At 39.2% G+C, this 22,584-nt stretch overlaps 2 protein-coding genes across 4 annotated transcripts; one reads left to right on the top strand and one right to left on the bottom strand.

Annotated features, from left to right (window-relative positions):
- Positions 1-72: 72 nt before the first annotated feature.
- On the bottom strand, positions 73-6,352 carry NUDCD2 (NudC domain containing 2). Of its 2 annotated transcripts, none has more exons than XM_069772571.1 (4): positions 6,098-6,352; positions 4,963-5,011; positions 3,518-3,669; positions 73-2,572 (listed from the first exon to the last, which is right to left on the bottom strand). In XM_069772571.1, exons 1-4 carry the CDS (start codon positions 6,275-6,277, stop codon positions 2,489-2,491), a joined length of 465 nt encoding a protein of 154 aa, XP_069628672.1. In that variant the 5' UTR covers positions 6,278-6,352; the 3' UTR covers positions 73-2,488. The 2 variants fall into 2 exon arrangements, with proteins under 2 accessions (XP_069628672.1, XP_069628671.1); XM_069772570.1 differs by having other exon boundaries at positions 6,089-6,333.
- A 139-nt stretch (positions 6,353-6,491) lies between these two features.
- HMMR (hyaluronan mediated motility receptor) lies at positions 6,492-22,318 on the top strand. 2 transcript variants are annotated; one of them, XM_009921920.2, is made up of 18 exons: positions 6,492-6,587; positions 7,708-7,806; positions 8,431-8,507; positions 9,354-9,434; positions 10,197-10,385; positions 10,701-10,787; positions 11,314-11,414; positions 12,524-12,598; positions 13,626-13,804; positions 14,628-14,776; positions 15,119-15,333; positions 15,957-16,073; positions 16,953-17,111; positions 18,808-18,960; positions 19,071-19,170; positions 19,416-19,592; positions 20,122-20,284; positions 21,081-22,318. In XM_009921920.2, exons 1-18 carry the CDS (start codon positions 6,542-6,544, stop codon positions 21,098-21,100), a joined length of 2,187 nt encoding a protein of 728 aa, XP_009920222.2. In that variant the 5' UTR covers positions 6,492-6,541; the 3' UTR covers positions 21,101-22,318. The 2 variants fall into 2 exon arrangements, with proteins under 2 accessions (XP_009920222.2, XP_069628669.1); XM_069772568.1 differs by lacking the exon at positions 6,492-6,587 and adding an exon at positions 6,966-7,077.
- The last annotated feature ends 266 nt before the right edge of the window (positions 22,319-22,584 follow it).

Genomic DNA, 22,584 nt, shown 5'->3' with positions numbered 1-22,584 from the left:
TTCAACTTTACCCACTATTACTCTAAATCCTTTGAGATGAAAAAGTGTCAAGATTGAAAAGACTGACTTAAGTAGCTTAGACCGTTCAAATTTGACTTCAACCCTCTTCCATTATTTATCTAGCAGTCATATCACCTGTTTCTATACATTGCAGTAAATACATGGATTATGCTTGTTTAAGAAAATCTGCCACTCGGATTTCTAATCCCAAGATTTGAGATTTTGCAGTAAACTGAGCATCCCAGTTTGACTAGGTATAAATTTAACTATACATTTCAATGCTGTGGCATCACTCTGAGCTGATCTTGAACCAGATACATGAAGAAATGCCAGCAGACTGTCCTCCACTCATTTACACAGCAGAGTTAGCACTCCGAATAAGTGCAGAGGATTATTTCCTATAGAGTGGGTTGCTCTTGATACTATATCACATACCCCAATTTATGCATCTGTCAAATAGTTGTTGCTGTCTAAGAAGCAAGGGATTGAATCCCAGTGAGACTGTTGTGAGATGGAACACAGACCACCATTTGTTGAAATACAGACTAAGAACTGAATAGATACTAATTAAGGAAAGTCATAGCATCAATATCTTTTTATTTTCATCTAGATTCTTCAAAAATTGGAGGTCTGTAACTTAGAGTCGATGATAGAAGTAGCTAACCAAGTAGTTCAAACCTTTCCTCTTAAAATAATTCAGGGCTGTGATGCCAAATACATCACAGTTGTCCTCTTTCTTTCACATCATTGGACTTAGCTGTAGGATGACTCTCATGCTACTTCATAAAGCAGGAAGTACGGGAATAAAGTTTAGCTTTGAAAGTGCATATAGTAAATGTAAATTCATGCACCAAAGTGTCAGATGCCATTCTAAACTTCTGCTATAAGCAAAAGACATACAAAACTGTTCTGTGCAAACCAACTGCTGTAACAAAAAATACTTTCACTGGACAGCACTTCAGCATTTTGATGCAACATTAACTGTTTTCTGTCTTCCCTCTGTCTTCAGTTACTTTTGCAGCAGTCTCGTTCATTTCTTAACTACACCATCCACCTTCTAGGATCATGGTAAAGACACAAAACTTCATAGCTATAAATCAGCATGTGATACCACACTACTTTTTCCTTTGTATAATAAGGCAAGTTCTCTAAAACCCAAGCACAGTGTATGGACTTACTTTACATTCTGTAAAGATGACGTGGGTAGGAAGAGCACACTTGATTGATTGATTATTTCAGGAGTATTACTGCTTGCTTGCACAACAAGAAAGCAGTGGCTGTAATTACAGTGAAAGCATTCTTCCTCAACTATTGCTTTATTCTTGCCATACGTTAACTGAAATAATGATAAAATTTTAGAAATAAGGTTCAGCAGTTTGATGGACAGCTACTGGCAATTTATCTCCAGTGAGACTTCTGCTTAGGACTTAAGTCTAGGCAGTAGTTTCAGTGTTCAGAATACAATAGGATTTGGCAATCATGTTTTCTTACTCTGTTAGTCTGTTTGACACAGGCTTCATCCTGTATAATGCTGTGGTTAGAGTGCTTCTCAGCTGCATCCTTAACAAGGAACAGAAAATTCCTGATACATAATTAGCACATGCAAAATATTATATCATGCAATAGCTAAGTTTAAAATGTGGCTACTAAATTGAAAACTCTTATCTATAAAAATCCACAGCTTCGTAGATGCACTATCAACAACTTGTGCTATATGTTGGTAATGAATAGATGCAACATACCATTTCCTACTTATGGACTTCCTATTTCTCCCAAAAGTCATTATATTCTCTTACTTTCAAAATCTTAAATATGTATACTGAAAGGCTGTATTACGTTAACACATAAAATTATTTATATCCAGACTTTCACCTGACCTTTCAGTTTTCTAGTATGGTTTACCTGGTAGCAAGCATTAATCATTAGTGCTATATTTGACAGCACAGTGGATTGCAAAACCTTATTTGAGGCAAGATGCAGTAGTTTCTTTTTTTAAATCACTGTTTTAGAAGGATATTTATGAGCTCTCAGAGGGCTGCTACAGAGGGAAATTGTAACTGTAGCCATCCTAATATCCTTCCTGTTACAAGTTAAGAGAAAATATTAAGTATCTTGCATATAACATCTGTTCTTCAACAGTGAATAAGACGCTTTTGCATAAAGACAAGTGGTATATTTGTAACTGACCAGTTTACTATGGTGTTTCTAAAAAAACCGAAACAAACCCAACATTCTGCTTAAAGATGTTAGTTTTTTGTGTACACCTTTCTCTATAGTTTGTCCCTTAGTATTAGAAAGTTATCACAGCTTATAAATCAGCTGTTAACACTTTGTCTTCATTATACTGGAAGAGATCTTCTTTCTCTTCACTGAAGTAATTATTTGATGACAATCCATTGAAGAGATCACTGAAGTCTTCACCAGTTACATGATTCTAGACTTTGAGTGTAATGTGCAATTCCTCTCAAGGAACACATATAAAAACAGTTTACTTTTCAAGACTAGAAAAGTCTGGTCCTCCTTTGCTGTAGTTTCCAGAAATTTCTGCCCCGCTGAAGTCAAATCCAGGGTTCTGGTAGAAGTAAGAGAAAAGTTTAATAGAAAGATTATTCGTAATAAAAATGTTTAAAAACAAACAAACAACAAACGAAAAGTCCAAAACTGTTTCTGTTAATATTCTGCCAATGTAACAAGGACGTGTAATGTTCAACTTGTCATCCATTTGTCATGGCACTGGAATTCTTGGAAAACGCATCAACAAATAACCCTTGAATTGTCATAGTTTGGTTGCCTACTGCTGAAGTGATTTTGTAATGCTGTTCTCAATTTGGCAAGCAGTTAGATCTCCCACTAAAGAAATAGTAAGGAAAGTTTAAGAACAATTTCTGGCTTCTGGTGTCCCTTGAAATCACTATTTGAAAATATAAGTACCTGCCATGCTGGATAACAAGTTTCATAAAAATGATGTTCTTTGTTGCAGTATGAAGTGTGCTGATTCAGCTGTTAAGTTGTAATTCTACAACTCTGCAGACATGCATAGAAATAGTTGTGTGCTAAAGGTGTACCAAAACAATTTAAGCAACTTTATTAAAAGGGCAAGGAAAATATTTTCCAGCCAACTACTCTACATCATCTGATATTATAAACAAAACATATTCAATAGAACTTGATGTTAGAATTTTGTTGTAAATATGGGTATGCCATAATTCCAGATAATAACAGAAATTGTGTGTAGCCTAATTTAAGTGAAAAGTTGTTAGTAATATGCAACAAACCCTAAACCAGCAGTACCCCCCCCCAACTCATCTTAAATTTTTACAAAACCTTCAGACAGACTACAGACAGAATAACCTCTTGAAAGTACACTGATAAAGCCTCATAAGCATTCTATATATATTGAACTACAGCATATGTTTCCATGGCACTGGACAGCAGAACAATTTTGCTCAGCTTTCATGGCCGTAGCCTCTGTGTGCAAACACAAAATACAAGGAATAATTATGATCCTTTAACTTGCCTCTCTTTGGAATCGCTCCAGTGTAAGTTTCCTCTGCATCTGGTCCTGCACCCAAGGATCAGCAGCATATTCATCTTCTAACAGAGACGTCCAACAATTTCCAGCATCTCGATTTGTCTTCATTAGAACAATTCGTATCAGCTTCCTGTCTTCTGTTGAATGAAACCAGACACATAAAACAACCATTAAACTCAGTCCTATCTGCTAGTCTTTTTTTGTTGTTTTGGTGAATTCACCCTTAACAAGCATTTTTTTGGCAAAGTAATATAAATTCTTAATGCCAGTGCCAACAGGGTTATTGATAAATAAACAAACATTAACAAAAAGCAGAAGGGCTGAAGCGAAGATAGCCTATACAGCCACCTCTCCCCTTTCTGGCCTGTAAAATGCTGAAGCTGTTTTCAGGGATTAAAACACAGTTCATAAGTACTTCTACTACAAACAAAAACTAACCTTTTAGAGAGGTTCACAACAGAGAAAAGGTTTAATCTATTAATATATACATCTCAGCTAAGGCAATAATGAAGGATTTGAGGCAAGGCTTTACAGAGAGTTATTACCAACAAAAGCCAGCATTAAGTTTTAGCAACATATGGAGGTATAATCAATTTATTTAAACACAGACAGTATGCCTATAGACAATATATTGGAAGTACATTTCAAAGTTAATATGTAGGATTTTTAGTTCTATTTAATTGAATAAATACAGCATCATAAAGTGCATTTTGAAGATTATTCGCATACTGGAAAAGAGTAGGCTTCACTTCACAATGTTTGTTTACACTTCTAGTTTTCATGTTTAAGTTATTAAATTATTACTCAATATTTAGAATAAATATTGAATGGAAACCAAAATCCATCATAGGAAAACATTAAGTGAGAGGCACTGTACACAAATATGATTGTCAAACCCCAAAATATTCTCAACACTTCACAATATTTATGATGTAATGATCAGAGAAGCTTTTTTTGCTCATTATCTGTAGGTATCTCAGTGTGATTTTTAGATTGACTTTTGATTCTCTTGGACTGTAGGTCTTGTCACACATCCCAAAAACATAATGTTATGACGTCACCCATCCCCCCAAAATAATGCATGAGAGGAGAAAAAACAAGAAAAGCAACAGTATGGCACAGACCACGTAACTGTACCATAACTGTCTAGCTTTAACAAGGGTGTGCAAAAACTTCTCACTATACAGAAGTGTTTGTAATCCATTGACGACTACCTTCTAAGACACAGCATTTTTTCCGTGAATTTTAATCTCTAGGGCTTTTGTACTACCTCAGTTCCTTAATCTGGCAATAATGATTGTCTTTTTTACAAAGCTACGTACAGGGAAGCAAGTAATCCTTCCCATTAAAAGAAGGAGGTAAACTCTTCTGCAGCATACTTTGAGAAGTTCTACTGCCCTCATAATGTCATTTCAGATGTAGGTTATTACCTAACGTCCATGTTCCTTCATCAGTTATTGTGGAGTCAAAAAGTTTACCCTGCAAAAGACATGTACAATATTACAAACCAGGAAAACCTGTTCAGTATCCAGCTCATATTGACTTGTGAAGTTTTACTCCCAACTTACCGTCTTGTTTTCTACTGAAAATGAATAGAGTGATCTGGCTCTCCAAGTACAGACTTGCACATAGACTATCAAAGAATTATTTTTTGTAACACAACTTACTTTTTTTTTTTTTTTTAAATGAAGCATTTAATACAGTAAAAATACCTGTCTCTGTTCCACTACATCAATTCACTGAAAGGGCTTGTGTTTCTCAGAGGGTAATGCCATTTTTAACAGACTTGCCATGAAAATGCCATGTCTCTGCCAAGGGTAACGTACAGCTATGGCGCAATGTATACATGTTACACTACGAAGAATTGTTCGTTACCAATGTGAAAGTAAATCTGCTTTTGATCTGGTTTTTTTTGCTTTCAGCGGTGAGCGAAGCCATGCACTTCAACACCGCCCAAGTCTCTGCAAAAGAGGAATGCAAATCCACCTGAACGTGTCGCCTCTGTTTTTCCCATCGTCTTTGAAAGATCGTCCAGCTCGACAGAACCGTTTTGGGCGAGTTCCACGTTTAATTTAGCAAAATCCAGATATTTACAGGAGAAGGAGAAAGAGCGGCGGAGGGGTATTCCGATCTCCTCGGGACGCAGCGGGGCTCCCTGCGGCCCGCAGCCCCCCCGCCGCTGTCCCCGTCCCCCTCACAGCGCGGCGCCCCCGGGGCCGCCCCTGTCCCCCCGGCCCCGTCCCCCTCACAGCGCGGCGCCCCCGGGGCCGCCCGGCCCCGTCCCCCTCACAGCGCGGCGCCCCCGGGGCCGCCCCCGTCCCCCCGCCCCCGTTCCCCTCACAGCGCGGCGCCCCCGGGGCCGCCCGGCCCCGTCCCCCTCACAGCGCGGCGCCCCCGGGGCCGCCCCCGTCCCCCCGCCCCCGTTCCCCTCACAGCGCGGCGCCCCCGGGGCCGCCCGGCCCCGTCCCCCTCACAGCGCGGCGCCCCCGGGGCCGCCCGGCCCCGTCCCCCTCACAGCGCGGCGCCCCCCCGGGCCGCCTCCCCCTCCCCCGCTACCTGCAGCACCTCCTGGCCCCGCACGGAGAGGGCGATGTGCCGGCTCTGCAGGCTGCAGCGGACGTCCTTAGCCCGGGTGCCCGGCGGCACCCGCACCTCGATGAACACCTCCTCCAGGGTCTGATACCAGCGGCCCCAGGGCGTCCCGCAGGGCACCACCCCGCTCCGCTCCTCGAACGGAGCCGACATGGGAGACGGCGGCCCCGCACCTCGCGGCCCGGGCCCGGAGGCGAGCGGCCCGCCCCGCGCATGCGCGCAGCCCCACCGTCACCCTCCTCCCACCCGCCGGCATCTCGCCGGAGCGGCGGTGCGCGTGCTCCGTGCCAGCGGCGCTGACTGGCTGAGCCGGCCTCGAACGGGAGGAGGTGATTGGCTGACCGGGGCGCGCGCTGGTGGCCGTTGGTCCCTTTGAACGCCGAGAGGGCCGCGCCGCGCCGAGCTCCGTCCGCCGCCATGGCCTTCTCCAGGGCGCCGCTCCGGCGCTTCAACGAGAGCTCCGGTACGTGCGCGGCGGTCCTCCGGGGGCGGGGAGGGACCCCGGGCCCTTCGTGGTAGTGCCAGGGGGAAGGGGCACTGGCTGCGGTTACCTCCGCGTGTCTCAGTCCTTCTGCCTGTGCTCCCCCTGTAACGGTGTGTCTGAGGGCCGCTTGTCCAAGCCCGTGTAGGAGTCTCCTGAGGAAAAAAAATTCCAACTACAGGTCGAATCCTGGTCGTAGGTAAAAGGCTACTAAATACAGCAGCGAACATGCATATATATGTTCGTAGTAAATAAAACAGTGACAAACCAGGATTTGCTAGCCTTCTGATACAAAGCTACAAGAGAAACCTACAGAGCTAGTCACAACTGAAGTACTGCTACTGAGAGCATTTTCTAATGCAAAAGTTTCTCACTATGAGTTTTTGGCTGTACCTGAATGCCTCTCTGCTACCGTTGCCTGTTCTCATATTAAATGAAGCTGCTCTCATTTGCAGAAAGCTGAAGCAAGTAGGTAAGTGTTTACTGGGCTTGAAACCACCCGACTATAACGATAATTGCATGAAGAATTTGTAGCCATCTTGTTTCTGTCTGCTGTTTCCCTTAAAAATGTTTAATTTTTAGAAGAACTTTTAGGTTTGGTTTTTTTTTTAATAAAAGTTTAAGTAACTTAGTTCTTTGGAGGAAAAGTTTGGCATTCAACAACATCTAAGTAGTGTCTTCTAAACTGGAAGAAGATGTTTAAAAAAAAAAGCAACAGTTAAGTTTGCTTTTTATCCTTTAACGCTTTAGGCTGCCTTTTTCACCAATTGCCATGAAGATCTTCCCACCATTTGCATTTTTTCTTTATGGAAGTTAATGCACTGCTATCACTAGTAAGATGCCTTGCAATATTGTATATGTAAATCAGAGTTTCTAATTTTATTAATGTGTAATAAACCAACCCTTTCCCCTGCCATGTGTGCTGTATATTTTCATGTTTATGGGGAGGATGAGGAGAACTGAGACTCCAGTTGTTGATTGGGGTTTTTTATTTTTTTAAGCGGATTTAACTTAAATGTGTTACAAGCCTCAACTCATTGAAGTTGAAAACCCTATCATTTACCTTAATAGTTCTCTGCTGTTCTGAAAATCTCATTTCTAGTTTGTACCCCGCTGCAAGGATCCTATGATGCTAAATCTTCAGGTGCACTGAAAAGTTCTCTGTTCTCTGAAACATGTCAACGGGTTAGAAAACAGAAGGGTAAGTAGTCATAGAAGTTGCACAGAACACAATGGTATAATATCTTTGAATGCTACAAGTGTTAGTGCTTACATGCTATTACTACTCTGTTCTTGTTTAGAAATTGTTTTATGCTGAAGGGACTCACTGCCTACCTTCTAGCTCAAGAGGACAGCAACTGTAAAAACACATCTAACTGAATCTTCCAAAAATAGCTTTATATGACTTCTGTTAATTAGGGGGACCTCTGGAGATGAAATAAATGATTTAACTACTTCCTTAACCTTGGTTTTAGTGATATTTTGATGGGTTTTTCAGATATAAAGCATCCCTCAGTTGAAAACTGACAGCATGGATCTGGAAGGTGGGGGGGAAACTTGGCAGAAGCTGAATTCTCAAAACTGGCTGTCATCGGGTAGTGTCTTTCTAAACTCTGTCAAGTGCCCAGATGACTAATATTGGGCTGCTTGTTGGCAGTAAGAAAACAACTGGCATTAGGTGGTGAAGTGCATAGTCTTAATAATCAGGTGGCTTTCTGTCTTTTGTATAAAAAGTTAATTAACCTTGTCTAGTTTGGTTAAATTTCCCTCACTGTGTGCATGCACACCCTCTTCCTTCACCATTCTTTTCTGCATCCTTCTGCAGGTGAGGTAAATCTGAACAGTGAGAAGAGTGCACCGACCCCTGTAACTGGAAGGAGACTCACATCTCTCGGATCAACAGTAAGACTCTTGTAGTGTCTGTAGCACTGTTAAATTCCAGCTAAACCTCACTGTGACTAGTTAAATCATGTTGCCCCTTTACACAGTTACTATTAACCTACCTGAGCAAACCATGAAACACACTATTATGCCTGTATTCCTTAGTAACTAAGAAGGAAAAATGAAATTGCAGCGTCTATGGGAATCACATGATGATTACTTGGGACTACAGAGTGGCTTGTAATCTTTGGTGTTACAATGCTGGGGTTTTTTGCCTTTTGCTCACCGTGTAAATACGCTGTGTCTGCTTCTTTTTAAGAAGACCCTGTTTCTGTTTTCATACAGGGCAGGTGGACAGGGCAGAGCAGAAACCTAGTGGTAAAAGGAACAAAGAGGGGATGATACTGTATAAACAGGTTCTCAGTGCAATGTGCAAGGATGTGGATTTGAAGATGCATAGCTTAACAAGTTGAAAAATGATAACTCTGACTTACTAGTTTTGTTTACTAGTACTCATGATGTAGGATGAAATTCTGCAAACCAACCTGTGGTTAAGAGATTAAAGTAGTTTTTATGGAGTTTAGGGGGTGCTAATATCTCAAACTTCCTTAATCTCCTTTCTGTCACAGTGGTTATGAGCTGTCCATTCACAGTAATGCTTATGAGAATGTACAATACTAAAACCCACCCTAGCCTGATACTTGTCTGCCCTATGTGTGGGAGAGAGATGTTTGCTTTTTATTTTGTGTGTGTGTATCTTTAACGTATTGTCTAGATGAAGGCATCCACTCCTATATTTAACTGTGTTGTTAAACTAGTATGCAGCTAGAGATCAGTTTAAATTTTTTAATACATCTGTTTTCAAAGCCAGCTCATGGGACTCTGAAGCCTAAAAAAGATCTTATCCTTATGAAAGAGAAAAAGAAACAGAAGGCACTGGAGAAGGAGGTATGAACACATTATGTGAGTGGAATCCTGTAATGTTTTTCCCACTTACTGTAATAAAAAATAACAAGCTGGTAAAATTAGCTTCCTTTGCATAACATAGCATACAAGTAGTTTGCAAACAGCTCTGTGCAGAACAGCAATTATCAAATGTTATGGTATGTAGAAAGCACTGTGTTTGTTAATGGAGTTACATTAATTCCTGTTGATTGTGAGCAGCTATGCAGCCAGTCTTTTTTTTTTTTTTTAAAAAAAAAGAACCAAGTCCTATGTTCTCTACCTCAAAAAGGTTCTGTTTTATTTAGCAACTGCTTGCTGAGATTTTTGCTTACTAATTGACATAATTTTAAAGTTTAAGAGGCAGCTAGCTTTTCCTTATCAGTACACTTCTGTGTACTAATCTCTGCCTCGTGTCTCAAATGTCACATTCTGTTTTTCTGTTCCACAGCCAAAAAGGAGAGAGAGTTGGCTTCTGTTGCAAGTTGAAGCTAAGACTTTTCTAACTTTAACATGTTGTAGTGGCTCAATAGCATAAAATAAGTCAGATGAAGTGCTAGGACTGTAAATCTGTGGTGTGTAGTAAGAGAGAATTGTGGTGATTCTGTTACCTCCTTTCCTGCAAATGACAAAGTTGAAGATATGTATTCTCAGTGAAGGTTAATACAGTTTGGATACTTAGCCTCTCCAAGAAAACCACAGGTATAAATTAATGATGTAATTTAAGAAGAATAATAGGAAATAGAGAAAATACTTCTTTTGTTTTAGATTCGTGCATTAGTGAGAGAGCGTGGAGAGCAGGATAAAAAACTTCAGGCTCTGGATGAGGATTTTGTTAAGATTGAAGCAAAGCTGAGTGCTGCAGTTCAGGAGAAAACATCTCTTTTGGCAAATGTTGCATGCCTAAAAAAACAGCTTCTGGAACTAACAAGAACCAATGAACTTCTCAAGTCAAAGGTATTCAGACAAATAAGTGCATCTTTGCTTTTCGTTTGCTGTTGTTAAGCTCCCTGGGCAAGAACAAACTCTAGTTGCTGATCAGCATCTGTTTTCTTGTTCCCCGTGCCCCTTCACTGGCACAGGGATAGAGCATGTCTGGTTGGGATCTTGTGCGCTTCTGTCTAAAGAGAGAGCGGGACCTGCTAACATCCATCTCAAGGATGGGTAGAGATAAGTGTTGTGGGTGGGAGGGGGACACTTTTATTAAGAGTGTGAAGAGTAATTCATTTGAAGGAGTTATGCTTAGTGGTTTTTATATTCATCTCTAATAAGCTGTCTGAAGATGGCATGCAGAAGAAAATGAGCAGCCTATGCATGGAGTTAATGAAGCTCAGAAACAAGAGGGATACTAAGGAAAAGGTATGACCACTTGCACTGCACAGGATAGTAATTCTGAGCTGTTCAGGAACAGACAATAGACAAGGGCTTACCACAGAACTGCAGATCATGTGTTTTTTCTGTCCTCAACTCAGTAGTTTCCTCTACTTTCTGTAGAGTGAAAATAGAGAAAGATCAAACAATGAACGTTATTGATTTTGCTGTTGATGCACAGAGTAAATCTGAGTTAAAGTAAGGAAGCCTAGAAATACCTCTGTAACAATATCAATCTGTTGGTCAGACTTAATTTCTTTGAAAACTAGTGGTCCTAGGTACAGTTTGAAACTCTTCTGCATGTTTGCAGTTTTTGGGTTGTGGTGGTGGTTTTAAGAAATGGCTAATATATTTACAGAGGGGTACTTGGAATCACATTTAGTGTAGTGGTAAGCACTATCGTTAAATTGTAGTTACAAGTTAATTTCAGTTTACCACTGTCTCTTAGACGATGGATTTCTTTTTTTACTAAATCTCATTTTGGTGGTAATATTTGTCTTTTTTTTTTTTTAAGATTGCATTTGCAAAGCAGGAAGACATGGAAGTGAAGTTGCAGGAAGTGCAAAGGAATCTAGAGCATTCAAAAGGAAAAGTAGCACAGTTAGAAGAAAAACTGTAAGTAGTAAGGAAGGGAATTGACTTAGATGGTATTATATCATCTAGCTGTGCTTACATGCTTACACCTTATGGTAGGCACGTAGTTTAGGGAAAATACTGGTGGTCTCCCTACTAAGAAGGAACAGAAGTAATTAGCATTTGTAACCTGGAATAAATTTGATGGAATGAAGTTTTAGGAACTGCTGTGTTCTTATAAAATGAACATACAAAATATTGTTCCTTTAGTGTATCTAACCTTTTTCCAAAAAACTGTATCATCTCAACCCTTTGTCTTCCAGCATGGTGTGGGTAGCGTTTTCATGGGTATGGAGTGGGGAGGGAAGATTTGTCTTGAGAAAAGAATTGTTGTTCATCTTGGACCAAGACATTCATGTAGATTGGATACTTCAGTGTCTGGCCCTTTAGACTATTAAGTTAGGAATAAGCAAGAATGAAAAAGTGTTGGGCCAGGAGTTGAGATCCTAATTCAGTAGCCAGGCATTTGACACAAATTTGATGGACGTGTGTGTATTCTCCAGCTAAGTGTATTGAAGAGTTGTTGTGGTGCCTTCAAAGTTGCTTCATAGCAGCCATGTTCTCTGAAGAAAGGCAACTACCAAGTGTTTTGGCTTAAGCAATTGTAGAAAGAAGCAGAAGAGAGAGTTCCAAATCAATGCTTTCTATTCTGCCCAAATAATGTCATTTGCTGCACAGGAACAGTGCACTACCATATAGGCTATTTCTGAGGATGGTAATCTAAGGAGGATGAACTTATAAGGTATATTATGTCAATTTTGCACTGCAGCATCCTTCTTAAGCTTTCTGCATTTACTTAACATCCAAGTGCTCAAATATGAGTAGAATTTCTATATTTATGTTAGAGTTAAAATACACAAAGGTAATAATGCAGGTAGTGCAATTCAGAAAGGGAGGAAATGATAATTTGTCTAGCTAATGCAGCTGTTCTAGCATTCTTGCTTGTGGCAGAATATGGCTCAGCATCTTTACTACTACTCCTAAGTCATGATTCAATGGTTTATTTCTACTTGCTTATCTGTAAACAAACAGCTTACAAGTAGCTCTGAATTTGTTTAAGTACATCCATCATGAAAACCTCCTGGCTTTAGGTCTGCTACTGAGAGAGGGAAAGTTGAAGAAAAGTCTGACACTGAAAAACTCCTGGAATATATCACAGAGCTCAGGTAACGACAAATTGTTCTTGAGTTGGACTGGGTAAGTTAAAAGCCAGTAAAACTAAGCCTCCTTTATGACTGGTGAAGTAGTACCTTGGCAACAATTCTGTTTAACAGTATTAAAATAGAGGGGGAAAAGAAATCAGGTATTTTTCCACACAATGGAAAGGAGTCATAAGATATTATTTTAATTATCTGTCTAAATGTCTCTGTGCTTTTCCAGGCTAAGCAATACTACTGGAAGAGCTTTGTATCAGGGTCCTGAAATCATGTTTTTAGCCTGAGTTACTTGTACATAAATCAAGCTAAATCCTTTTTCTCGAAGGTACTGTCAGTAATGTCTTTTAGTCCTCGCTTGTAAAACAATGCATGGTAGGGCAAAAAAACACACAATCTTGGCTTCCAGTGAACTTTCCAATACTCCAACTTGTCTTTAAGAGCTGCGATGAATTATGTATGTATGAGCATCAGTCTGATTCTAAAAATTACTAATCCGGTGTTTTGTAACTGATTGAAACTCTAACCAGTCTTCACAGTAATGTGTCCCTAGCTCAGAACATGGTGAAAATACAACAGTATTTAATTTTAACTAGTTCACTCTTTGCGCACCCCCACTGTCAATTTACTCATTGAGGTACCTCATCAACTGGCTATATATCTTAATATCCTGCTTATTCTTGTAAAATCTGGTTTATTAATGTGTATGCTTTTCTGTGAAAACTCAGCTTTGTAAAAAAAACCTGGATGTAGCAGTCATCTGTAAATCAATTATAGTGACTAATTCTGTTTTAATCAAACCTTTATATATTATTTGTGTGATTGTGTATGTTTCTTTTTAAAAAAAATATCAATGTTGAAATAAATTGCTATTAATTTTAATTAACATGCCTTAATGTGCAAAAACTTGTGTCTGGGAAATTAGGTGAAGGCAGTTTTCCTGTTGGAAACCAACAGTCCTAAGCATTTTTCCTTTGTGCTGAAGTGTAAGCTTACAAGCAAAATTTAGTGGTAACAATACCTGAATTTTCTCCTACAGTAGTGTTGCAGAAACAGCTGAGAAATACAAACTAGATATTGCCCAGATGGAAGAGACACTGATGAAGAAAGACCAAGATATTGAGCTCCTGAGGGATACTCTCAAAACAAAAGAGGAAGAATCACTTAAACTGGTAAAAGAACTTAATGAAAGGTGTCAATTGCTTCAACAAGAAAAAGGTAATTGTTAGTGCTTGTATGCTGTTCCCACATGGGGGATCACTACCGTGTCTTAAAGCACCTCAAATAGGTTAGTTCTGAAAAGTCAATTGACAGGTTTGTTCCGAGTTAAAAGTCATGTCTCTGAGCTCCAGCTGAAAACAGCTAGGCATATTTCTAACAGTATGGAAACCACCTTGAATGTGACATCTGTTAAGTCTAAATTTGTATTGCCATAGAGGGTTACTAAGGTAGATAGTATAGGATGAAAATTGTTTACATAGTGGGAATGGCTTTAATCTGAAAGGTGAACACAAATTACTTGTTCTTTACTCTTCATTGAGAAGCAGCATGATATTGTCTTAATTCACTGTTAGCAGCCTGTGCTTAAGTTCACTGAGGTATTGGGAATGAGCCTAGGAGCCCTTCTTCACCTCTTTCTCCCCTCTTCCCCCAAACTAGCAACTCTGCAGCCTGAGACTGGTAGTCAGTTCTCTGTGTACCACTTGGCTTGTGTGCGCCAGTATTATGTGGAAGAAGCTTGGGGGAAATCATTTAGTTGTTTTTCCCCAGCCATACTGCTGTTCTGATGAAGGCAAATTGCTTGATCCAAAGACTCCTGCTGTTTGAAAATAATTTTCAAAGTGGTTTACTTGCAGCCAATTTTGAGGAGTTTCCAGATGGGTTAAAGATGTGGTTTTGGTTTGTTTTGGTGTTTTTGTTTTTTCCCCCCTTGCTTAGCTTAACTTTAAAACTAGAATCAAAGTACTATGAAGAATAGATCTTGTAGCTCTTTGAATATAGAGAATGGGATTTGTGTTATATTGATAATTCCTCTGTGCAGAAAAAGAGTTGTCTGAGACCAAAGGAAAATACCTGAGTATGAGTGCTGAAATAGAAGACCTGAAAAAAAAAATTGGCTTAGAAGAACAAGAACACCAAAACCTGCTTCAGAAACATGAGGAGGTGGTCTCTCAGCTGCAGCAAGAGAAGGTAAATACAGACAAATTTTTAGACAAATTTAGACATATTTTTAGACAGCCTAAAAATAGACTCTAATCCCAATGACTGGCACTAAAGGTTCTGATTTTGGTTACACATAAGATTGTTGTATTAATAATGGTCTAATCTGTGGAATGTACAAGTGGGTGCTGGCCAGCAGAAACTGTGTGTTATCCAATAGATCTAAGAATCATAGCTGGTATGATGGGTATTATGGTTCCTCCTGTAGATTTGACCTTATTCTTGTGCTTTAAAGTTTGAACACTGCAGATTATCCTTTAATGTCCAGAGAAGTACTGGTACTTTTAAAATCTGTGGTACTTTGGCTTACAGGCGTCATCTGCATCAATGCACCAGAAGCTACTAGAGTTTCAAGATGAGGTAACAAGTGAGAGACATCTTCTTCAAGAGGAGCTGAATGATACAATGAATGAGCTGAATAAATTACATGCGAAGGAAAAGAAAGCTGAGAAATTGGTGAAGCGATTGGAACAAGAAATCAAATCTCAAGCTCTTGAGCTTGCGCAGGTGGAAGTAAAGTTGAAAGGGTTTGTGAAATAAGTTTTCTGATTGTAAAGCTTTGAAAGAAAAAAACGTTAAATCAGTAGTATAAACAAAGCTTCTGAGCCTCATTCAGGTTTTAAAGAGACCTGAACAGAACTGAACTTATTTCTTCCTGGTTGTTGATTATTGATACTGATTAGAACTAATCACTATCAAAAATGACTTGAATCAGTTTTATGTTGTCTGAATTTAAAACTATTTAATTAGTATGCTGACACTGGCTTGAAATGCCAGTACTGTAGTAAAGTGATGCTGCTGTGAAGGGCCAACTACATGCATGTTGCATTGGGTGTTTCTGCCCTGGAGAGGGCAATGACTAGGAAAGCTTTTCAAGCAAGTTTTTTCTTCCTTTCACGTATTGAAAATTTACTATTAGGTGTTCAATCTATTCTATAGCTATCCTGGAAAATAAGGGGAGGGGGAAATGCTTTAGTTAAATCTGTTATGAAGATTGTGCTTTAATACTTGAAGTTCTGGCAGAGAAGTTACTGGTTTGTCACAATTAATTTATTGCTGCTGCTGCAAGCCTTCTGTAACTGATAACAGCATTTGGTAATGTGTTCAGGCATACTTATCTGCAGCGTGGAATGCTGAATTTTTATTTCAGGAAGAATGCCGAGTTGGAGCAAATCAATGAAATGCACAGTAATGCTGTTCTGCAAATCCAAGAAGAGCATAGCAATACATTGCGTAAACTTGGAAAGACTGTTGCTGAGTTTGAAAGGTATTTAAGTTTCGTTAAGATCTAGGACTGGGATTATCTCTAAGATTACAATAAAATATGCTGTTTATTCATGTGCCTTGGTACTTAACACTATATATGAGCATTGGTACAGTATTAGAGCAGAGGATTTTGTGATGGAGTATTTGATGGCATTAAGAAATTCATTTATGCTTTTTGAGTACTAGTCAAGTGTAATGATGTATTCGGTATGTAGTTCAGGAAACTGTTTCTTCTTCCAAAGTGTAACCAATTAGAATACTCAAGTGCTCTTGAATCTCAATGAGAGCTGTAACTAGTGATGGTGTTCTCTTAGCACTAAAATCTCTTGCAAAAACACTTCTTGTTTAGGCTCAAAACTTGCACAGAATCGGGATTTGTTTTCCTACAGTTCTTGCAGATCTGTCCTCTCAGATATTCAGGTTGTGAAAGTATTTAAAAAGTGATACTGTTATTGTTAAGTATGCAACACACCCATGAAGGATCCACTGGCATGTTAGCCAATGCAAGCTGCAAAGAGTAGGTCTTCTGGTGTTTTAAATAAGCTTCAGATATAGTAGATCTTTTTGTGTTTTAAAATACCTACCAAAATGTGAAAATACCTGTGTCGCAGAATTTGTCATAGTGTTACTGCTTATGGCTTGATGGAAATGTGTGGGTGTTTGCTTGGGGGTTTTTTTTGTTGCTTGTTTGGGTTTCGTTTGGTTTTGGGTTTTTTTTAAACTTTGGATTTATCAGTGCCTGGACACTGCCATATGTCCAGATTATAAAAACTCTTATACTTGTTAGCGTGAGCTTGTATTGCTCTTTTAAGGCCTGAACATGTCAATCTGTATTTTGCCTGAAATAACAACATTTTTCTTATTTGTATTTTAATACCAGCTACAAGAAGACGGTAGCTGAAGAAATACGCAGTCTTAAACTGGAGAACACCTCTCTGCAAGATGAAGTTGCCAACCTAAAAAAAATAGGCCAAGATAATCTTCAGCTACTTCAGGAAGCAGAATACACTAAGACCAAAGCAAAAGAAGAATGTGCAAGGTACTAGACAGACAAACTTTTCCTTAAGCTGAAGAATGCCAACTAAGGCTTAGCTTCTTAACTAGAATGTAACATGATGGTCTACCATATAAAATCAGTATTTGGTGTAAGCTTAAGTTTCTTCCTTTTCCCAGTGCAGAGGGTTGAAAATATTGACAAACAAAATTCATTAAGTTTATATATGCGTTAGAAAACTGGTTTGTTCAATCAATTGCTTTGACTTTCTCCTTTATGTGGAACATATAGGAAAAGGAAAATACTTAACTGAAATAAGTTGTAATATTGTCTTTATCAGAAATATCAGTCACAGTGACTGTTCCACAAATAAGATCCACAGGGGCAGACAAACAAATACTTAATGCAGAGCTTGCCATTTGCCACTCTACTCTGAATGATGTGTCGCCTCAAATCCTGCTGACAAGCAGGTGCCAGTTAACCATCCATGAATTACCACGCCGCAGCGAGGTAAACAAAGGTCCTCCCTTTGCCAAATATGAAGCACCACAGTGCAGCTGATAAGTAGTAACACCCAAGAAATCGTCTTAGGTCACTAGCTGAGGACGTGTTTCTCTGACTGTAACAGCAGCTTAGTGGTGTATGTTCTCTTTCCAGCTCACTGTGCAGAACATGAGAAAGTCCTTTGCTGTGGGCAAGTAACTGACTATTTGAGGAAATTGGGGAGTTTGGTCTTAAAAGGTCCCAGTGTACTATCACCTGTATTAGGCAACTGTGGTAACTGCTTCTACATGAGTTGCATTATGGAAAATACTGTGTATGTGCTGGAAGATTTCCTTCCCCACTTCTTTTAATGTAGTTCCTAGCTAGCTTCTAAAGCTGAAGCTGAATTTAAATCACAACTATGCTCTAACATTTTTAACTGTTGCATGTGGATAAATCACTTGCTCAACTGCATTAAAATGCTGCTTTGGCGAAACTGAATTGGGCATTTATGATCTTCCCAACGCTTATCTCTTTGCTGATTTATCAAGTGCTTCTGTAAAGTTTTGTAATGCTCCTGCTGTCTTGTTCACCCATAGCCAGTATATTAAGATTGTCCAAAGGACAATTACTCCTTATCCCAGCTTATTTTAAAACTTCTGTGCTGCTTAAGATGTTGCTCTTTCTTTCCTCCCCACCTGCTTAATATTGCTTCCAGTTTCTATTAGAGCTGGTAAAAGAAAAACAACTGAAGAGTTATTTCCTGTTTGATTTCCTGGTTGTGTGTGGCATGGAAGGAATTCTTAGTCTCCACCTAGGTGATATAACCAACAGCTGAGTTTGGAGAGGGAAGGGAATGCTTTTAGGTGTATAGTTTTTGAACCCTTGAGTATATCCACACTGAACAGTCTTGACTAGTTTCTGCTTGAGCAAACTTCTGCATGTAAAGTCTAACTACTAAAGTGTCTTCCTCTAAAAGCTAGTGGCATTAAACAGCCATAAATAAGAAACATAGGATCTTTCCTTGCTTCAAAAGTACTGCTTGCTTCCTCATAGGAGAAGTTAATGTTGTACATCTTGAACTTGATTGCTTTCTGTATTGCTGTTCTTCTCTTATAGCACTGTTTGTGCAAGCCTTTATTTCTGTTCTTCTGCTAACAGCTTTTCAATCATGGTTACTTTTGTTTTCAGATTTAGAGTAATGTAAAAAATAAAATAAATTTAAAGGTTCATTAAGGATGGATGATATTTTCCTCAGGATGCTTTTAGAAGTCCAGACAAAGCTTGCACTAAAAGAAGCAGAAACAGAGAGAACAAAAGTGTCTTGCCTTGCACAAATGACTAAACTTCAGGAAGAATTGGAAGAGCAAACTGAAGATCTGAAAAGGAAACTGGAAGTGGAAAGATCAAGGTGACTTTTGTCAAACTAAACCTGCATATTGTAGTACATCAAACTTCTAGTGCAAAGAAGTGCTGAAAGCTAATGATGAACATAATGAAACGCCTCTTCTTGCTTTTTAGGAAAACCATAAATGAAGATGTGACCTCTAGCTTAAAAGAAGAGATAAAGACCTGGCGTAATCTATATGAAGATTTATATAACAAAACTAAGCCTTTTCAGGTATGTTATGAAGTAGGTGTTTATTAGTACACCTTGACTTAAGACTTGTGCAGTTGAATCAGGTTCTGTTCTTGAGCAGTAAACATGCTATTTCCCATTCTAAGGCATTTATCCTGCAACCATTTCCTAAGGTGCTGTCACTTGAGCCAGCTATTCCCCTTCCCAAACCAATCTTTCTTTATAGATTTCAGTTCAATAACAAGCTATTTTAAAGATTTCTCAAAGATTCAATATATATATTTCAGCAACAGCTAGATGCATTTGAAGCAGAGAAGAATGCACTCTTAAATGAGCATGGTGCAGCCCAAGAAGAACTGAATAAACTAAGTGATGCATATGCTAAACTACTTGGCCACCAGAACCAGAAGCAAAAAATCAAACATGTTATGAAGTTGAAGGAAGACAATACCCACCTGAAGCAGGTTTGTGAAATGGGAAGTTAGAAATCTGTTATTCATTTGCTTGATTCCTTTGTTTGTTTCTCTAAATATTTATAGACTAGTCCTGCAAACTACTTGCTTTCTATGGTTCTTAAATTCCCTGCAAGAGCTAGCTTAGAACAAACCATCAGCCTCCAGAAACACCAAGATAATCTGTTTCAGTTTCAGCTGAATATATGATACATAGAGGGATCACCAGTGCAAATAACCACCCCTACTTTTAGCTTGGTTGGTTTTTCTTACCTCTTTTGCAGGTTCTAGACTTCGTAAACTAGCTGCTGAAAGCAGCACTGGAAAGTTTCAGGCTACCATACTGCTTAGTGGTGTTATACAGCAATTATACAGTGGTGCTGGTTTCTCTACACCTGTATGGTTTGTTTTTTAATGCCACCAATAATTTTGTTATGTATGTTTTATGCTTAGCATTAGTCAAAAGAGCTACTTCAGTAAATCATGAAGCAGGCTTTTCTCCTGTTCTTAATCTAACTTCCAACTATTATGTTTTCTTTAGGATGTCTCAAAACTGCGTGCATTGCTAGCAAAAGAAAAGCAAACCAACAGAGATCTTCAGGACCAACTATGTGCAATTCAGGGCATTAGGCGTTTTGATCCTTCCAAAGCCTTCCAGCATGATAGCAAGGAAAACATTCCTCCAAAAACTCCTCTTAAAGAAGGTAAGCTTAGATTAGATATTGATGTAACCATGTCCTCGTACCTCCTAAACTCAACCAAAGAAGGTATTGACAGTCTTGCATAGTCTGCTGTATTTGGGGAAAGGAGGAGAATGGCATCTCTTGTGTGTTTCACAGCAGATGTTGGAAGGCTGAATCAATGGGGCACTTCCAGTGTATGGTTTGCTGTTGTGCTTTCCAGCCCAGTTTCTTACAACCTGACCTGAGCAGGTGGTATGTCAGGTCAGACAACAGAAAGTGTGTTTGGTAGGGGAGAAGGAGTGTGTTACAGGGAAGCAGCTGGGTTGCTTGATCTTGCAAGATGTGAACTTTGCTTTGCTACTGATTATCACCTACAATCTGCCTTCTGTCATACAGTGTACCCATTACAGCCGGTCAGGTGACAGGCCACGTCTCCTGCATAGGTGGTAGGGGTGGAAGTGGCTCAGCCGGAGGTTTGAGCCCTGGTTCTTTAGCTGCTACCTGGTGGGTCCTTATACTGCTGCAGGTGTAAAGGTAAGATGCAAAAGGCCTGCAGATGAATGTAGAGTGGAGGGAAGGATGGCAAGCACGTAGGGGCGCTCAAAGGGTAGCAGTGTAGGAGAGAGTGTGGGAGAGTATAGATCTCAACCAGACCTTCATTTTACAGTATATTCCAGGGTCTGAAATTCTGTCTTGCCTGTTATGTGGAGTGTAGTGCCTTCCCCCCCCCCCCCCCCCCCCCAGCAAACAAATAATTACTTGATGTGGTGGGAGCAATAGTGAAAAACCCAAACTTAGTAATGTTCTTCCATTGCAGGTAGTAAAAACAAAATTTAATCTCTTCTTGGTGTTAAGAAAAATATCATAAATCGCCAATAAATTCATGTGCTACCGAAGACTTCAACAGACTACTTGTTCAAGGTGAACTTGGATGCTGTATACATTACAGATTAGTAATAGTACTAGAGAAATGGTCTAAAATGTTACATTTTTAGAAAAACTATTTACACTCTTACTGAGAAGCCACAGGTGGCTGGATGTTCCAGACTCCTAGTAACATCGTTGCACTCTTGAACTCTGAAGGGTGTTCACCGTTTCACTTTTTTGTATGCTGAAGCTGCTTAGCTTCATTTCTACAGAGCAGCTTCAGTTCAGAAAAGGGTGAATAAGCACTGGAGAAGAAGGATGATAGATGAAATCTGATTTCATATAAGATTTTTTTTTTTGCATCTATCTCATGTATACAATTTTATGTTAAATTAATTTTGCTGTTTATGGTTGCTTCAATACCAATGGCAGGCATGCTGCCAAGCGACCCTTTTCCTCTGCGGCCTACATAATGTAGAACCAATGTAGAAAATTGGACTGTACAGTTAGTTTTGATATTCTTAATGGTATCTATATTCAGGACATGCTGATTTAAATCCTGGGGCTAGATATTGCAGCTGTTGATCTTCAGAAGAGGATTTTTCAGGTCAAACTCAAATTGACTGCATTCATGTAAATGTCTGCATACTGTGATTAAGATTAGTGCTTTAAGAGACATGTCTATTTTATAAGTGTTGTGCTCACTGGGCTTTTAAATTGTCATATCTTTGTAGCCAACATTGTAATTGATCAATGTTAAGTGAAGGGGAATAACAACAGAACTTGTCTTAATTGGGTGGGAGGATACCCACTGTACAGGCATTCGCATTATACAGACTTGAATTTTGGCAGGGTGGAAAGGATCTGTTTAACTGCATCTAAAATTAAGAACATTTTAGCACAATAAAAATTTTAAATTAAAGAATTTGTCTATTTCCTTCATAAATCAGGGATAAAAACCAAACTAAAATTACATCATGTAATTGACATAATGTTCTTTGTTCGAGGCTTAAATCTTCATAACAAAGCCCAATGTCGGTCTTGCTTAGACTATATATTTTCTAATCTTACAGAAATTATTTAGCTGAGCTGTACAATACATACAACCTGCAATTCCCTTATCCTCTCATTTCCTGTGAATTTCTGTTAATACAAAAGTAAATACTGAAACTTAAGTGAAATGTGGAACTCTGTTTCTGTTATTGTATCTACTAATATCCTGCATATGGGTGCTGCAGAGAGTACACAAAGCTTAGCATGTTGACTATATTGCCATTTATACTGATATTATAAGCTTACAGAGGATTGATAATACGGGGAAATGAGATACCAAAAATGCATATTAAGTCTAAGGAGAGAAATTGCTATGTCTTCTCTGTTAATGTCAACTTTGTGTATTTGCTGGATTATTTGAACTTCTGAAGACTAAGGATGAGGATTAACTTCAGGTGTTT

The sequence above is a fragment of the Haliaeetus albicilla genome, chromosome 27 (assembly GCF_947461875.1).
Source record: "Haliaeetus albicilla chromosome 27, bHalAlb1.1, whole genome shotgun sequence".
Classification (NCBI taxonomy): Eukaryota; Metazoa; Chordata; class Aves; order Accipitriformes; family Accipitridae; genus Haliaeetus; species Haliaeetus albicilla.
The sequence above is the reverse complement of the archived record's forward strand: the minus strand, read 5'-3'. Positions and strand labels throughout refer to the sequence as shown.